Source organism: Danio aesculapii, chromosome 10, assembly GCF_903798145.1.
Source record: "Danio aesculapii chromosome 10, fDanAes4.1, whole genome shotgun sequence".
Lineage (NCBI taxonomy): Eukaryota > Metazoa > Chordata > Actinopteri > Cypriniformes > Danionidae > Danio > Danio aesculapii.
Window position 1 is genome coordinate 40,256,721 of NC_079444.1, and position 17,189 is coordinate 40,273,909.

A 17,189-nucleotide genomic window follows, 5' to 3' on the forward strand; every position below is an offset into this window, starting at 1 on the left:
CAATGTTTGTTGATTTCAAACATACTTTGCATAGCAGTTATGAATATTGTGACTTGGCATTAAGCACAAAGCAAGCAGCGTCACACAATCCCCCACACCATGCCTAATTAACACAGTTAATAATGGATATATTTTGTCACATATCTTTATCTTGTTTTCACAGTAGTACGTCATAAGTTACTTGTGTCAAACTTACAGGTTTAAATAAGCTATGTGTGATATAACATGAGTAGTGAAAATGACAAATATATAGAAAATATTATAACTACCTTTATTATTGACAGCTTTGCAGGTAATTATAATTAATGTTCTGTAAAAATATTAATCCAAGAGGATGCAGGCTGAAGTATGTCTAGTGTTAAGATGAGTTTAGCTGTCTTTTTAAACCAGGGGTAAAATAAAGCATAAACCAGAGGATTCAGACCTGAGTTGGAATGTACAGCCCATATTAAAACATTTATAACTGTGGAGGGGATTCCAGTTAGAGAGCAGATATAGTAAGGAATCCAGCAAAGCATATAACCTGTCACAATGATTCCTAAAGTCAGAGCAGCTTTACTCTCAGATTTCCTCCTCACTGAACCCTCCGTTACACATTTACCACCCTTCATCAGAGAGTTTATAACCTTCACTTGCTGATGAACTACATAGAAAATCCTCAGATAAAACATTATGATCAGAGTGCAAGGAAAAATACAAGACATTAACAAATCAGTGACAAGCCAGCTAAAACTTATCATGATTAAACACCGTCCATAACACACATCTGTTCTGTGTGAAGTGTCAAAATATCCATTATTAATTACAAGGGTAGTGTTATAAGCTGAGAAGCAAGCCCAGATCAGACAGATGCTCATTAATGTTTTAGTGATGGTTATTTTCTGTGGGTACAGTAAAGGGTGACACACAGCCACATAACGATCCACAGCAATTAAAACTAAATTACCCAGAGATGCAGCGAGAAGTAATGCAATAAATATTAAATAGAGTCCACAGAAAGTGTCTCCAAAGTACCAACACGTCTCAGACAGTCTGATGGCCTCTATAGGCATGAGAAGTCCAACAAGCAGATCATTTATAGCCAGAGAGAGAATAATCATGTTGGTTGGAGTGTGAAGCTTCTTGAAGTGAGAGATGGAGATGATCACCAGCAGGTTCAGAAACACAGTCCATGCTGACAGCAGTGACACAAACAAATATGTGATGTATCCATGACTTAATTGTTGTTCCTTGACACATGATGAGTTGATGTCAGGAAAGCAGTATTGAGTCTCCTGATCCTCTGTCTCATAGGCCATGAGTGAGTCTCCTCCTGTTAGGAGTTTGTTCTGCTCTCCTTTCTGTTCCTTCATTTATACAGTGTCTGGATCAGATTGACCAACCCACTCTGATGTAACAAATCAACAAAAAAAAAAAAGTTTAGTTTTTTTCTTGCTTGTCAATTTTAATGAACATTAATTCATGTGAATGTTTATGCGTATGACTGGATATCAGGGCCGGTCCTGTATATTCGGGGACCCTAAGCAGAATAATTTTGGAGCCGGCTCACTAGGGGTGGGCGGTACACCGGTGTCATAGTCATCACCGGTGTGACATTGCGCCACGACATGGATTTTCTAATACCGTCAATACCGGTATAAATCAATTATGCGCCTTGAACGGCTGCATTTACATCAATAATAGCTAATTCTAAATAAGGCATTCAGTTTTCTTCAAACATTCAGTTGTGGTCTGAATACATGTCCTTATACTACAGGGCTCGAAATTGCAACCATTTTGGTCGCATGAGCGCCCAAAATTTAATCTATGCGCCCTCATAATATATTTGGGAGCATTTGTGTGTCTGAATTAGGGCTGTGACGGTAATGGAAGAAATCATGCGGTATGTCGGTTAACCGCGCAGATATATAAAAATAAGCATTTTTAACGCACCGCTGTAATTTCTATATCCCAGTCCCTTTATCAACATTTTTAATACAAGTCATTATTTTAAAGATTATGACTTGAGAATATGATTTTACCTCAGCGCTGCACTTTTCTCCTTCGCCCTCGCGCTGAGCAGGTGACGGAGTGTTGTGAAGTAGTTAAACTCTCCTCAGTTTAATTTACAGTGTCAAACTGGCACAGGCATATCAGTATATTAATATAGGCTTTGCTAAAATGCTGGTCAAATGTAGGTATTTTTTTACAGAAGCTATTAACAGACGCGCATGCTGCAACCGGTGATGAGTCAACAATCGCATATATTTTGACTTATTTAAAGTAGGCTGTAGGCTATAGCATATAATAATTTTGTGTAAAGACATTTATAAAAAAATGTAGCTAATATATCACAGGGGTTTGTGTAGCAATTACAGTGGAGCATTAATTAAATCCTTTTTTTTCCCGTGGAGCGAAACAAACACTACACAGTTGTGTAGCGGAGGGGGACGCACAAAAATATACAATTCAGATATTTTCGTCGGCAGAAAAATATTCTTTGAACGAATTTTGTTTTGTACAATTTGTATCTTAGTTTTTGTCGGTCAGTTATTTACAAAATAAACAAGAATAACTAATAAACTTTGAGGTGAAGCGATGTGCCTCAGGGTCCGCTATATGCCGCGGCCAAAACACAAACTGGTCTGTTAAATACAATCGTAATATAAATAAAATAAAAGTGAAATATTCAGTTTCGAATATTTCGAATAGGCTGCTCTTTTAATTTTGATCATACAGTTAACAAAGATTCCATATTCGAAACTGAATATTTCACTTTTATTTTATTTATATTACGATTGTATTTAACAGACCAGTTTGTGTTTTGGCCGCGGCATTTTGAGTTTGTAGGTCTGCTTTATTAAAATAAGCTTAAAATAATAACAGCCTATGCTGGTTATAAAAAGAATTCAGTGTTTTCGTTTTGTAATCTAAATTTGTAATTTAAGTGGAAAATACTCAGGGCAGGCCTTTTATTCCTTTTATTTAGTTTATTCTGTTTTTCTATACAATCCTGAAACCTCACCTAAAGTTATAATAATAATAATAATAATAATAATAATAATGGCGCAGATGACAGCAATCATGACATGAGGTAAATGTTGATCCGCCAGCTGAGATCAATCGAGTGTTTTCGGAGAAGGTGCCCGAATCTCGATGCGTTGCATTCACCGCGTGTTCAGCGCAAATGTCCGCTAAATATAAAGTCTAATACTGTAGACATCATCGCCAAAGAAACTCGCCTTTACTAAGTTTACACTGAAACTACGGCTCATAACAGAGCGGAATTGCGCCGGTGGTCATCATGAGAATCCTGCTCTGTCTGCTCATAAATTGGTGCGGCTGACTTGCCTGCTTTATTCCACCAACACAGAGAAATGAAGATCAGCTCATAACGAGACTGAGCATTTACAATGACCCAAACCAAAACTTTTAAAGAGTGATAGAAGTGAGACTTTCTTTTGTCCGTTCTTCCTTGCGATGTATATTATTTTGCTATTGAAAAAAATACCGTGATATTAATTTTAGGTCATATCGCCCACCCCTACGGCTCACAATGACTTTGTATTTAATAAGCAATAAAATAAGCAATCAATGAAACGGGAAGTAAAGCTTAAAGATTTGCTACATTTCTTCTGCTTAATATCTGTCTGAATGGACATTTTAAAACAGCAATGTTTTTGTCAGCTAGCAGCTTCAAAAAATAAAGAATTAAACGATCTTTAATAAAGTGAGCAGTGATTCCTACTTTGCAGCCCTCTAGTCTAGAGCGATGGTCACCAAATGTCCAAGATCCCTAACTTCAGCTTTGCTGTTAGCCAAGATCCACCAATGAAAACTTTTTAATTAGCATCTTGGGACCTTTTCTTGAACATTTTAACTATGTAAAAGCACAAGTTTAACCTACTTTCAACTTTTTAATTGATGCAAACAAGATAATTTGGGAAAATGCACCTGAAAAAAAGATTGGTAAAATGATTTTGCACTTCACCTACTACATTAATATTTTATAAATGGGCTTTAATAAAATTCTACTTATAATAATAACTATTAGGTCCAACAATAATAATAATATTGTTTTATTGAATAATTGTAATACGTTATAATATACATTATAATATATTTCACTAATTGTAATTACGGTTTTGTACAATATATTGCAGCATCAATTTACAATGTTATAAGAAAGCAAACTACTGCTTGCAGCTGAATATGGGAGTTTGATCCACAGGGTTTGATCACACTGAATGTGTTGTTATTGGAGAGGGGCCTTTAAAAGCAGCCACTAAGTTTGCTCTGCTATATGTTTTAAAAGATGTAACCGCTTGTTTAAAGGTGCAGTAGGTGATCTGCCACAATGCTAACTGGTTAATATCTTTGAAACACAGTCCCTCCAATGCTGTCCAAAGCCACGCCTCCTGAAACACGTATGCGCACAGCTTAAAGATGAGAGCAGACAACCCTCTCTCACGAATTGTCCTAAAGCGACTCTTAGTGGTTGGTTGGTGGCGTGCAGGAATTACACTTACTACTAAACCATACTTACATGCTATTTCAGACCGAAAATTCAGAGTAGCATGGTCAACATAAGGAGCGCTTCACAGGTTGTCACTGTTCAAAAATGACCCAATGTGAATATAAAACCTTCACCTCTGTAAAACAGGCTTGGCGGAATAGCGCTATTTACTGATGTTTTGTTGTTAAACTAAATAAAATCTACATTATCAATGTTGTAAAGACCTTATTAAACTGAAAATAGTCGCATCAATCTTTCGCCAGAAGATTTCAGTGGCTGAACAACACTTCTGTGCATATAACCCATTCGTAGGACAACACAATCTACATCAATTTTGCGTGATTAAAACAGTCACAGAACATCACCTGTCTAAAAAGAAATACTTCAGCCATGGTGTCGTCCTTTCTCCAGCGTGCAAACGTAACTCCAATATTGATTCATGATTTAAAAAAATGTTATTCAGCATTTTTTACCGCTCCTCTCGAGACATAAATGCGCACTGTACATGAACTTGTGGCACGTGTGTACACACAAATGGTGGATCTGAGTGAACAGAAGTGTGCAGTTGTACAAATCTACATTTGCTGACAGACAGTTTGGGCTACTTATCAGATTTATGGGAATTGTCAGCCCGACAGTATTTAATTGGATGGACATCTTTTAGCTTTATGCCTTACCCTGAATATAAAAATACATATAAATACATTTAGATCATTAACTTTAATCATTACAATTGGAATGTGAAGAGACTTTCAACCAGCACAACAAAACATGTTTCTGAAGACGATCACCTACTGCACCTATAACTTGGCAGATAGCTTTACTTGTTTCTGTTCTTCTCTGTCTCTGAGCAGGTAAACAGAACAGCGCACATTCTATTTAGTGCTGTTAAAAACATTAGCAAATGAGTAAATCTAATCTAACTCTTAATAATGGAAATGGCATTAAATCAAGCATGTTTCATGCTGCAAATGTCAATTTACATAAGTTTACTTGTGTAGGAATGAATGCAGACTTCTGGAAAGGCGGAGGCATATGACACAATAAACATTTAATTGATTGTTGGGTTTTTTCATAATCACTGTGGAGGCCAAAATCAAAACTAAATGCTGCACAGTATACTTACTGTTATTATGGTAGACTAGTAGTGAACTCAACTTCAAGTGACTTACACTTTTCTTGAAAAGTAGCTCACTGTATGTGCACGTCTGACTAGAGCCTTGCACAGTAAGCCTGACTGGACTGCACTGCAAACATCTAAAACTGTACCATAGCAGTCTCTCACCTGACAGGAAAATCCACAGCCAATTGCAATGTCTATGTGTGTTTGGTGGAGTTAGTGCTTGAGTAGAGAGTGTGATTTAACCCTTTTTGTACATGTACATTGAGCATTTCAATAATCAGTGGATATTTGTGGGGATGCGTCACCTCCATCCATGCTAATTCACTTTTTGTACAATATATTGACCACAATATTACGATATTCCTTCAAAAGCAGATCGGGGAGATATTTTATTAGGCCACGATCAAAAATTCATATTGCACAACCTTAATATAGTGATACTGTAATTAATGTAACATTAATTTAACAAAGTTAATCGTTCAGGAAGAAGAGCCAAGAACTATCTAATGATAAATGGAACGTAAATTTAATAATAGTAAAATAACAACATCAAAAATAACCAAAGCAAGAAGCAGGGTTTCATTTTAGTTTAGCTTGCACCAAAACTGGGTTTTAGGTAAAATGAATGTATCTCAGCTCAGCCGCTTCATAATTCCATGGCAAAGAGCAACAAAGAGCGATTAAAGTTGAGCTGCCTTCATGTAACCTGAATGTAAACTGAAACATATATGGCTAATCCAGCTTCATGGTAAAGGCCCCTGGTCCTCTTGTCCTTCACTGTGGTCAGCTCTCCTATTTTCCTTCTGGAGCTCTTCTGTTGGGCTGGAGACTGATGTGCTGCACATTATCCCTGACATCATTCTGCGCACACCACCCTCAGACCCACGAGATTTATCACGCATACTTGATTAAGAAAAGCTCTACATTTTTGATGAGACATAAAACACTAATAAGCTGATCTGGAGTGGTCATGAGGAGAAATACACGGATGAATTAAACTGGCGGTTACATTTCAACTCTTCAGCATTGACTTTTGAGATGCAGACAGATTAAGTGTCAAGTTCATTATCAGTGAAATGTTTTGATGTCGGTGTTTGTACACTGAAAATCCCAATGCTCGCAAAGTGTTTTTGCTGCAGTTGCAGATCTTATTAATGTTACTATAAGGCATATAGATATATTAGGCACAAAGATGAGCCACATAATCTCCTCTCACCCCCACACACATATTAAATATCTGCAAAATAATTGCATGACTGGTTACTAGGGTTGAGAACAGAAACCTTGTAACTGGTATGCACCGGACAGAATCAGCATATGAATTTCGGTGCCCAATTTTGGTGCCACTGGTGCTGTGACAAGAACGTAAGAAGCATCGAGAGGTGCATCAAAGGCAAACATAGGTACAGATTGTGTGTCACCATCTTTAAACATTTAATTCTAAACAACTTTGAGGGATACGGACACCGTCTGCGATGTTAGCCGTTTGTTATTGTTATTTAGATGTAAAAGTCAAAGCATGCAGTACAGTGAGCACAAACTTATGAAATTTGAGGGCTCATGGAATCAACTTACAGGCAGAGGAATGCACAGCTTGCGACATCACCTGGCAATTTCAGGGAGTACATTAACATGGAGACCAATACGCCAATATGACAGCAATATTAAAAGTCTACCATGTAAACAGAGAATTTATTTTTATTACCTTAAAGAACCTGCATCACAAAATGCGAGTTATTTATTTATTTAAATTTTTCCCCATTCGGGGTGCAGTGTCAATTTCCATTAAAACTGTTCCACCAGTCCTTACATCATATTCTCTACCAATACCTCAGTTTGTCACGGGGACATGAATAAAATTAAACTGAAAGTGCCGAACTGCAGTTAAAGTTGACAAATTCTAAATTGAAATGACATGAAACTGCGGAGGAAACATGTATAGCGTGATGATGTTAATAGATATATGTGCTCTAACATGTAACTCAGAATCATTAGATCACTGTTGTCCATGTAAACATAGTCACAGCCTCAACCCTAGAAAAAGTTCATTGATTTTGATGACAGGTTCCACAGGTTAGTAGTAAGCTAATGTAATGTGAATTCAAATTTATAAAATATTAATTTATGTATACTTTAAACTTATATTAAATATATATTTATATTGTTCAATTATAAAGATAAAAAAAGATATATATATATAAATATATATATTTAATTTTGTGGCTTAAAAGTATGGGTTCAGGTACCGTTTTGGCACCGGTACCATTTTAAATGTATCGATTTAGCACCGTTATCGAAATAACCCCAAACAATACCCAACCTTACTGGTAACTTTAGTTATCAGTCACATATCTTTACTTTCTGTTTACATAACATACGTTAGTTACATGTTAAACATTCAGCTTGAAATGAGCTTTATGCAATTTTGTGAAAATTGCAAATAAGATGTCAATGATATCGTATAATATCTAAAGGTTTATTAGTGGTTTCTTTGCAAGTCCTTATAATTAATGTTGTGTAAAGATATTGATCAGAGAGGATGCTGGCTGTAATATTTTCAGAGTTAAGATGAGTTTAGCTGTCTTTTTAAACCAGGGGTAAAATAAAGCATAAACCAGAGGATTGAGACCAGAGTTAGCATAAACAATCCATAATAAAACATTCATAGCTGTGGAAGAGATTCCAGTTAGAGAACAGATATAGTAAGGAATCCAGCAAAGCAGATAAACTGACACAATGATTCCTAAAGTCAGAGCAGCTTTACTCTCAGATTTCCTCTTCACTGAACCCTCCGTTACACATTTACCACCCTTCATCAGAGAGTTTATAACCTTCACTTGCTGATGAACTACATAGAAAATCCTCAGATATAAAGTGATGATCAGAGTGCAAGGAAAAATAAAAGACATGAACAGATCAGTGACTGTCCAACTAATACTTATCATGATTAAACACTGTCCATAACACACATCTGTTCTGTGTGAAGTGTCAAAATATCCATTACTAATTACAAGGGCAGTGCTATAAGCTGATAGGCAAACCCAGTTCAGACAGACACTCACTAATGTTTTAGTGATGGTTATTTTCTGTGGGTACAGTAAAGGGTGACACACAGCCACATAACGATCAACAGCAATTAAAACTAAACTGCCAATAGATATTGAGAAAAGTAATGAAATTAATAAAAAATAGAGTCCACAGAAAGTGTCTCCAAAATACCAGCATGTTTCACTCAGTCTGATGGCGCCTATGGGCATGAAAAGTCCAATAAACAGATCAGTTAAAGCCAGAGAGAGAATAATCATGTTGGTTGGAGTGTGAAGCTTCTTGAAGTGAGAGATGGAGATGATCACCAGCAGGTTCAGAAACACAGTCCATGCTGACAGCAATGATGCAAACACATATGTGAAGATATATCCATGGCTAGAGAGTTGTCCCTTGACACATGATGAGTTGATGTCAGGAAAGCAGTATTGAGTCTCCTGATCCTCTGTCTCATAGGCCATGAGTGAGTCTCCTCCTGTAAGGAGTTTGTTCTGTTCTCCTTTCTGTCCTTTCATTTATAGTGTCTGAATCAGACTGACCTCATCTACCGCCCACTCTGATGTAATCTATGTATATATTTTTTTCTCTCTCTCAATTCAATACAATAATTGCTTTATTTGCATGCCAAATGTTACTAATGTATTGCCAAAGCATTTATAAAGTTTACATTAAAAAGAACATGCATATATATAAAAGAACATAGTAAACAGTATTATATTATGTAGTAAAATAATAATAATAATAATAACAATAAAACAGATAAAAAATAGTTAATCAGAATAAACTGTACATTTAACAATCAGTTTTATGAATAAACAGTAATAATAAATAATAATAACCAGCAAGTTTACAATGATTCATTTATAATAATCTCAACAATATCAACAATACATCATATTCATTTAATATATCATGTTATTTGATACATCACTTTTTTATTTATGCAAGAAACATCTCATGGATGCATTTGGGACACATCATCAGTGATGTATCCTGGGATCATTGGGTGTTTTGGGTCTCTCAACATCATACACTCTCACCCAGGTGACCCAGCCGGGGTTGATCAAGTCCCGACTTGTGTCCCAGTAGCAGTCCACGGATCTGCCCTCTTAATCCACAGCCACCTTGTGGCCTTCTCTGCGGCTTCACTTGCAGATCGAATGGCCCTTTTCTTTGCCACCCCTGTAATGCCCAAGCGACTGAGGACTTTGCAAAGTGAACGCCCCGCAAAGCCTCTACATCCTATTTCTATGGGCTCATAGAAAGTTCTCCAGCCTCTCTCCCTGCACTCCTCCACTAATTCCTGGTACTTAGCACGCTTCCTCTCATTTGCTTCCTCAATGCGCTCTTCCCAAGGCACTGTCGACTCCAGAAAAATTAGCTGTCTTGAAGCTTCAGAGATGATTGTAATTTCTAGGCGGAGATGAGTTTTTGCGATGTGATGAAACCTTAGCTGTTTTCCCAGGTCAACCTCCAGCTGCCAGTCCGAGGCTTTGTGAAGGAGGCCTGTTGCTAATTGTGGGAGGGCCCGGGGTTTTTCTCCAGCTTTAATGAAGTGGACTGCCTTCTTTGGAGCATGATGATTCTTGCTGGTGCTGATGGCTGAGGCTAAGCTCTTAGCAATTGCCTTATGCACTTGGTCATGGCGCCACCGATAACGACTATCAGCCAGAGCCTTGGGGCAGCTGCTGAGGAGGTGTTCTAAAGAGCCTCTTCCAGAGCAAAGAAGGCAGGAAGGTGTCTCATTCTTTCCCCACACATGGAGGTTTGATGGACTTGGCAGTACATCGTAGACAGCTTGTACCAGGAAACGGACTCGCTGGAAATCCGCCTGCAAGATGTTCGCCCAGGTGATCCTACGTTGCATTGTATTCTCCCACCTAGTCCATGCTCCATGCTGCTGGAGTCCTACCACCCTGCTGACTCTCTCTTCCTCCACACTTGCTCGAACCTCTTCCTGGAGTAGGTGGTGTCTTTCCTTGCCGTGGACCTGGCTAACTAAGGTCTGTGGAAAATAGCCCAAGCCCACTCTGCCTGTCGCCACAGTGCCCACCAGAGCCTTTTGTCTCAGGCGTGACTCTGCCACCTCCACTGCTTTCCCAGTATTCCATTTCCTGCCTGTCATAACCTCAATGCAGGCTGATGACACCTTGCAGTCTCTAGAGTCCCTATACTGTAGGGCTTCTCTGGTGCGTACGACCATGAATTCTTCTGTGAGGCCACTTAATGGCAGCTGCAAGGTGTTACTCATCCCGTACAGTGAAGCACTGGTAAGGCTGCGTGGAAGGCCCAACCATTTTCGGAGAAAGCCACTTATCTTCTGTTCTAGGGACTCAACTGTTGACATTGGGACTGCATAAATCAGCAGAGGCCACAAAATTCGGGGCAGAATTGAGTGCTGATAGATCCAGGCTTTGAACCTACCAGGCAGGCTGGATTTGTCAACCTTCGTGAGCCAAGCTCCAAGTTCATTTTTGGACTTCTGGATGGCTGCAGAGTCTTTTAGGTTGCTCCGTGATGGTTGATGTGACACTTCCTGAGATGATAAAATGGAACTTGTCAACCACTTGCCCCTGCTTTAGCACCATGGACCTAGACTTGGAGGGCTTAAAACTCATCCTAGCCCAAGCAATGAGTCTCTCAAGTCCTTGTAGGATCCACCTGCTCCCTGGGACCGTTGTTGTTGTGATGGTAAGGTCATCCATATACGCTCTAATAGGGGCCCTCTGCATTCCACTTTGGCTGACTTGACCACCATGTTCATGGCAAGAGCGAAAAGAAAAACTGAGATGGTGCAGCCTGTTATTATTCCTTTCCCAATGCGATGCCAGTTTGATGTTTCTGACCCAGATGTGACCCGCATCCTGAAATTATTGTAGTAATCCAGAATTAGGTCCTTAATCTTACTAGGAACATGATGGCGGTGAAGAGCGAGCTCGACCAGCTTGTGCGGTATGGACCCATAGACATTTGCCAGGTCCAACCACAAGACAACTAAGTCCCCTTTGTTCTCATGGGCCTCTCTGATGAGTTGTGTAACTACTCCAGTATGTTCTAAGCAGCCAGGCGCTCCAGGAACCCCCCCTTCTGCACTGAAGGATCGATATAATTGTTCTTGAGGAGGAACTCTGTCAGTCTTCGTGAGACGATGCTAAAAAACACTTTCCCTTCAACACTCAATAGAGAGATGGTTCGAAACTGGTTGATGTTTTTCGAGTTTTCCTCTTTAGGGATCCACACTCCCTCGGCACACCTCCACTGCTCAGCAACTCTTCCTCATTGTTAAATTACCTTCAAGATCTTCCACAGATGCCGGAGAAGCCTTGGGCAGCGCTTATATACCAAGTAAGGTATGCCACTAGGGCCTGGAGTAGATGCTGAGCGAGATGCCTGTATGATCTCCTTGACCTCCTTCAGGCTTGGCCCCCTCAAATTGAACTCTCTTTCTGGGGCGGCGGGGCTGATAAGAGCTTTGTTGGGCTCCAGTTCCTGCTCTCTCAGTGGATCGCTCACTGTGTTCTCAAGGAAGCGATTCACCTCCTCTTTTGAGCAATCAAGTCGACCGCTGCGTTTGTCCCAGAGCAGCTGTTTTGTAAAGCCGAAGGGATTGGTGATGAAGGCCGTTCGCTTTCTGGCTCTCTCTCGCCCTCGTCTCCGATGCCACTCCGCCCTGCGTAGGATCATCAGCCTCTTCCGCAAAATGTTTTTCAACTCCACTAATGGTTGCTTCTCCTCATCAGTAGCTTTCTTATACAGCTCCTGACGCAGGTGATGTATGTGGGTAGCCGTACGGTTCATAGTGTAGGAGGTGGGCTTGGTCTTTCCTTTCTCTACGCAACCAAATCTTTCTAGAGCATAGCTGAAGATGATGGTAGTCATAGTTTTGAGTCAGCTATCTGCATCTCCTTTGGCTATGGCTTGAATGATGTTGGACACATCTTCATCAAACTGCAGCCACTCTCTTTGCTTGCTGGCTGGGGGCCATTTAATATGCTGTTGAACTACTTTGCTTGGAATTTGAGGGTCTAGTACATGGAGGGACTTGGCTCTGTGGGTTGCCTCCTGGCCGGGCTCCTCCTGCGTCTCACCAGGTTCAGGACCTGTGCGTTGCACCTTACTCTCCTGCTCCAAAACAGTAACAGAATAGGCAAGGCAAGTTTATTTATATAGCACATATCATACACGGTGGCAATTCAAAGTGCTTTACATAAACGGGAATAAAAGAAACAAGTATAAGAGAAATAAAAACAAATCATAAACATGATAAAAAATAAAACAAATAAGCATAAAAGCAGATAAAATGTGTTATAAAAGAATTAAAAAGAAAAGAAAAACATAATAGTGCGATCTGGCGGACGTAGAACAGTGCTCATTCAGTATAGGCACAGCTAAACAGATGTGTTTTCAGTCTTGATTTGAATGTGCCTAATGTTGGAGCACATCTGATCATTTCTGGAAGCTGATTCCAGCAGTGAGGGGCGTAGTACCTGAAAGCTGATTCACTCTGCTTTGACTGAACTCTTGGAATTTCTATTTTATGATCCTAAAGATCTGAGTGATCTGTTAGGTTTGTATTCAGTGAGCATATCTGTAATGTATTGAGGTCCTAGCCCATTTAGTGATTTATAGACCAGTAATAATACTTTAAAATCTATTCTGAATGTAACTGGGAACCAGTGTAAAGACCTGAGGACAGGTGTGATGTGCTCTGATTTTCTGGTTCTGGTCAGAATTCTGGCTGCAGCATTCTGGATGAGCTGCAACTGTCTGACTGTCTTTTTGGGAAGGCCAGTGAGGAGGCTGTTACAGTAATCCTTCCTGCTGCTGATAAAAGCATGAACAAGTTTCTCCAAGTCTTCACTGGAAACAAAGCATCTGATTCTTGCAATGTTTTTGAGATGATAGTATGCTGATTTACTAACTGCTTTGACATGACTATTGAAACTCAGATTTGACTCCAGAATCACACCAAGATTCTTGACCTTATTTTTTGTTGTTTGACCCTTAGAGCCAAGGTACACATTCACCTTGAGAACCTCATCTCTGTTCCCAAACGCAATCACTTCAGTTTTCTCTTTGTTTAACTGAAGAAAGTTTTGGCACATCCAACTGTTAATTTTATCAATGCATTGGCAGAGGGTGTCAATGGGGCTGTAGTCATTAGGCAGTAAGGCTAGGTAGATCTGAGTGTCATCAGCATAGCTGTGGTAGGAGATTTGTTTTTTTTCCCTCATTATTTGGCTCAGAGGGAGTATATAAAGGTTGAACAGGAGAGGTGCCAGAATCGAGCCTTGTGGGACTCCACATGTTATAGGTGTCCACCTTGACCTATGATCACCTATACTGACATGATAACCTCTCCCTTCAAGGTAAGATCTGAACCATTTGAGGACCGTCCCAGACAGCCCAACCCAGTTTTCCAGCCTATCCAGAAGTATGCTGTGATCGACAGTGTCAAATGCGGCACTGAGATAGAGTAGTACGAGCACTGTTAGTTTGCCTGAATCTGTATTTAGGCGTATATCATTAATTATCTTTATAAGAGCGCTCTCTGTACTGTGATGTGGTCTAAAACCAGATTGAAAATTAACCTAAGGAGAAACTGACAGACATGAGTTTAGATCCCATTCAAAAAAACATATTGGGTCTTTTTGGGAAGTGTTACAAACAATCCTTTAGAGGATTTCAAGGTTATGAATCCAGGTTTGTGTTTTGTGTGTATGCTAATGCAAGAGATGTGTCTTTAATCTAGATTTTAACTGACAGAGTGTGTCTACCTCCCGAAGTGTGCTAGGAAGGCTGTTCCAGAATTTAGGTGCCAAATATGATGTAGCGAAATTAGCTTAAATAATGAATATTAATGATTAAAAATAAGTTGTTATTAATTCTGAATATACATAATTAACTTTGTTACTTTAAAGGGCACCTATGGTAAAAAATCTACTTTTCAAGCTGTTTGGACAGACATGTGTGCATGCATGGTGTATAGACCATCATATTGGGGTGATATAAGCACACCCAGTGCTTTTTTTTTTTTTTCAATTTAACAACATAAAAAACGGTGGACCAATTGGAGCTGTTTTCAAATCAACCGCTACCTGACGTAGGAGAGCGGTCCCCCCGCCCACCAATATTGATTGACAGGCGCGTCATCATATCCTCAGTTTGTTAATTCACATCCGCCATTTTCAGCGTGAGTCGAAGCAATATCACTAAAGGAACACCCTAGCTCTATTTTTAGATGAAAGGCTCATTGGGCTCAACACAAGATCAATATTCTCCACATTATCGCTCTAATCGGAATTATTGGTTGTATCTTTAGGTAGGTTTGCAAACATGTGTACTTCTCATCGAGTCTACCTTATACTTCAGCCATTTGCATTTCTCGTGATCCCAGAAGCTCCCTGTGATCTTAACTAGCATGCGTTTTAGAATTCTAAACATGGCTTTCTATCAGGGTACACTCAAGTCGACGGCTGGGCGCCGCGGGCCGCTGCAGAAACCTATGTTTAGAATTCAAAAATGCGTGGCGCGACGATTCGGGACACTTCATGTTTCTGGTGCGCCGTGTTGCGGCTTCGAGCGGCGCATCCGGTGCCTCAGTCAAAGTTAATTCAGTGTGTGTGGTTATTAGTTTTTGTGTACAAGCTCGGCACTTGAAACTAGCACACAGTTGGCTGTAAAACTGTACAAAGACACAAATGATTTTGTACTCTCTGCTTGGTCTGTGTCAGAGTCGTACATGTACGACTGAATAATGATCCTCTCTCTCTCCTTCTCCGTCTGCCTGTCTGTTGCAAACGCAGAGCGGGTGAGCTCATGGCCCCGCCCCCTTGTTACGTTGGTGGGAAGCCGAAACTAATTTACATGTGAAGCAACACACCCATAAATCAGCGAACTGTGGACACGCCCCCAACATGACACTTTTTAACACATCATAATAAAAAAATCTGAATTGTGTTTTAAACTGAACCTAAACTGACACACTCAGAAGAACCATAATATTAATATTAAATCATAGAAAAAGAGGTAAACTATGTTCCCTTTAACGAAATAAAAAAAGACTTCGTCCCCTCGTCTGAGCAGACTCTTTGATGGTTTATTTATTTAGAAAGCTAATTTTACTTGTGAAGTAGATGAATAGTTTTAGAAATTTTATTAAATATTATAAACGTAGCAGGGATCTTTTACCATTTAAGTGACCGTTTCTGTGAGGTAAAAACAAAGACAATCCAACGTGGTTATAAAGTAGTTTAATGACTTGTCTAAGACATAACAAACAAACATACGGTACACAAAGGAACAGCGAAGAAAATAAGAGAATTTAGATGAAAGAATAACAAATTTCACTCAGTTCCCCTCATGACAAGACCCCCAAGACTACAACAACACCTTTTTGATAAAGGGGCTCAGCTTAAAACACATGACTAATACCTGAATCTGGGTCTCTCTCGTGTTGTGCGAGTTTTCTCTGATGCTTGGAAGATGGATTCTTTAAGGAAGTCCTTTTGTCATTTTCCTGGAGTTTGCGACGTAGCTCGAAGGATATACAAACTTTAAACGGAGTTATAATTTGCTGGAAAATAAGTAACGTGTACTCAGGCGAGTCATGTGTCGGGGACCTTCTGCCAGGATTTTGGGGGTGTAAATGGATTTTGACTATTGGTCAAGTCACCCCTAGTATCTCCTCATTGACCAATGTTGTGAGAGAGAAGTCCCGCAGGAAACTTTCTTCTTTCACTGGTTTTGAGGTCATCCGAAGACACACTGACAGACTTAACTCATGATATAAAATTGCACCAATCATACACATTATCATCAAATGTTCTAGATCCTGAGCTGTAGGATTATGTACAGAGCAGAATGATAACAAATCTGACACTTTTAGAAGAACATAAAACATAATTCATGCATTCTTAGTTTATCTAATGCCCTAAAGTGTATATGCAAGTGTAAGCGAGAGATTAAGAGAGATAATACATAGGTTACGAACACATCACATGCACTTTGGACTGAATTTTTCTTGATTTCTGTGAGTCCATTTCAATAGAGCGTGTCTTTGGGTGTGTGTGGGTTTCCAAGGTGAATAGGGGGTGTCCCTCTGGTATGTCTTTGAAGTTGGGACAGGCTGGCTCTGGCCAGCATTTTGGTATAAGATGTCACAGGCTGAGTTTTACTCTAAGACTTTCCAGAGCCATGTACCATAAATGTCATACTAAGCTAGCCCAGACCCTTTCAGGAAAAAAAAATGGAATTTCACCTCCAGACTATGTTACAATGAGAAGGATCTACCACCTACAGTTGATTTTGATGTTCTGGGCATAATCAATTGTCCTGAATTAATTGAGCGTAGTGGACTTGAGGGGCTGTAATACACCAGGAACCAACTCGAATACTGGGGAGCTAAGCCATTCAGGACTTTGTAGGTAGTCATTAAGATTTAAAAATGTATACGATGTTTAATAGGGAGCCAATGCAATGCTTACAATAGTAATTTAAATAAAGAAAGAGTTCCTACATAATTTG

General features: G+C 39.5%; 2 protein-coding genes and 1 pseudogene across 2 annotated transcripts; all 3 read right to left on the minus strand.

Annotated features, from left to right (window-relative positions):
- Nucleotides 1-302: 302 nt before the first annotated feature.
- Nucleotides 303-1,352, minus strand: LOC130236614 (trace amine-associated receptor 13c-like). The gene has a single exon (XM_056467352.1). It carries the CDS (start codon nucleotides 1,350-1,352, stop codon nucleotides 303-305), a length of 1,050 nt encoding a protein of 349 aa, XP_056323327.1.
- A 6,773-nt stretch (nucleotides 1,353-8,125) lies between these two features.
- Nucleotides 8,126-9,178, minus strand: LOC130236479 (trace amine-associated receptor 13c-like). Its single transcript, XM_056467198.1, has one exon. The coding sequence runs from the start codon at nucleotides 9,176-9,178 to the stop codon at nucleotides 8,126-8,128; it is 1,053 nt and encodes a 350-aa protein (XP_056323173.1).
- Nucleotides 9,179-9,682: 504 nt separating this feature from the next.
- On the minus strand, nucleotides 9,683-12,673 carry LOC130236820 (uncharacterized; annotated as a pseudogene).
- Between the last annotated feature and the right edge of the window lie 4,516 nt (nucleotides 12,674-17,189).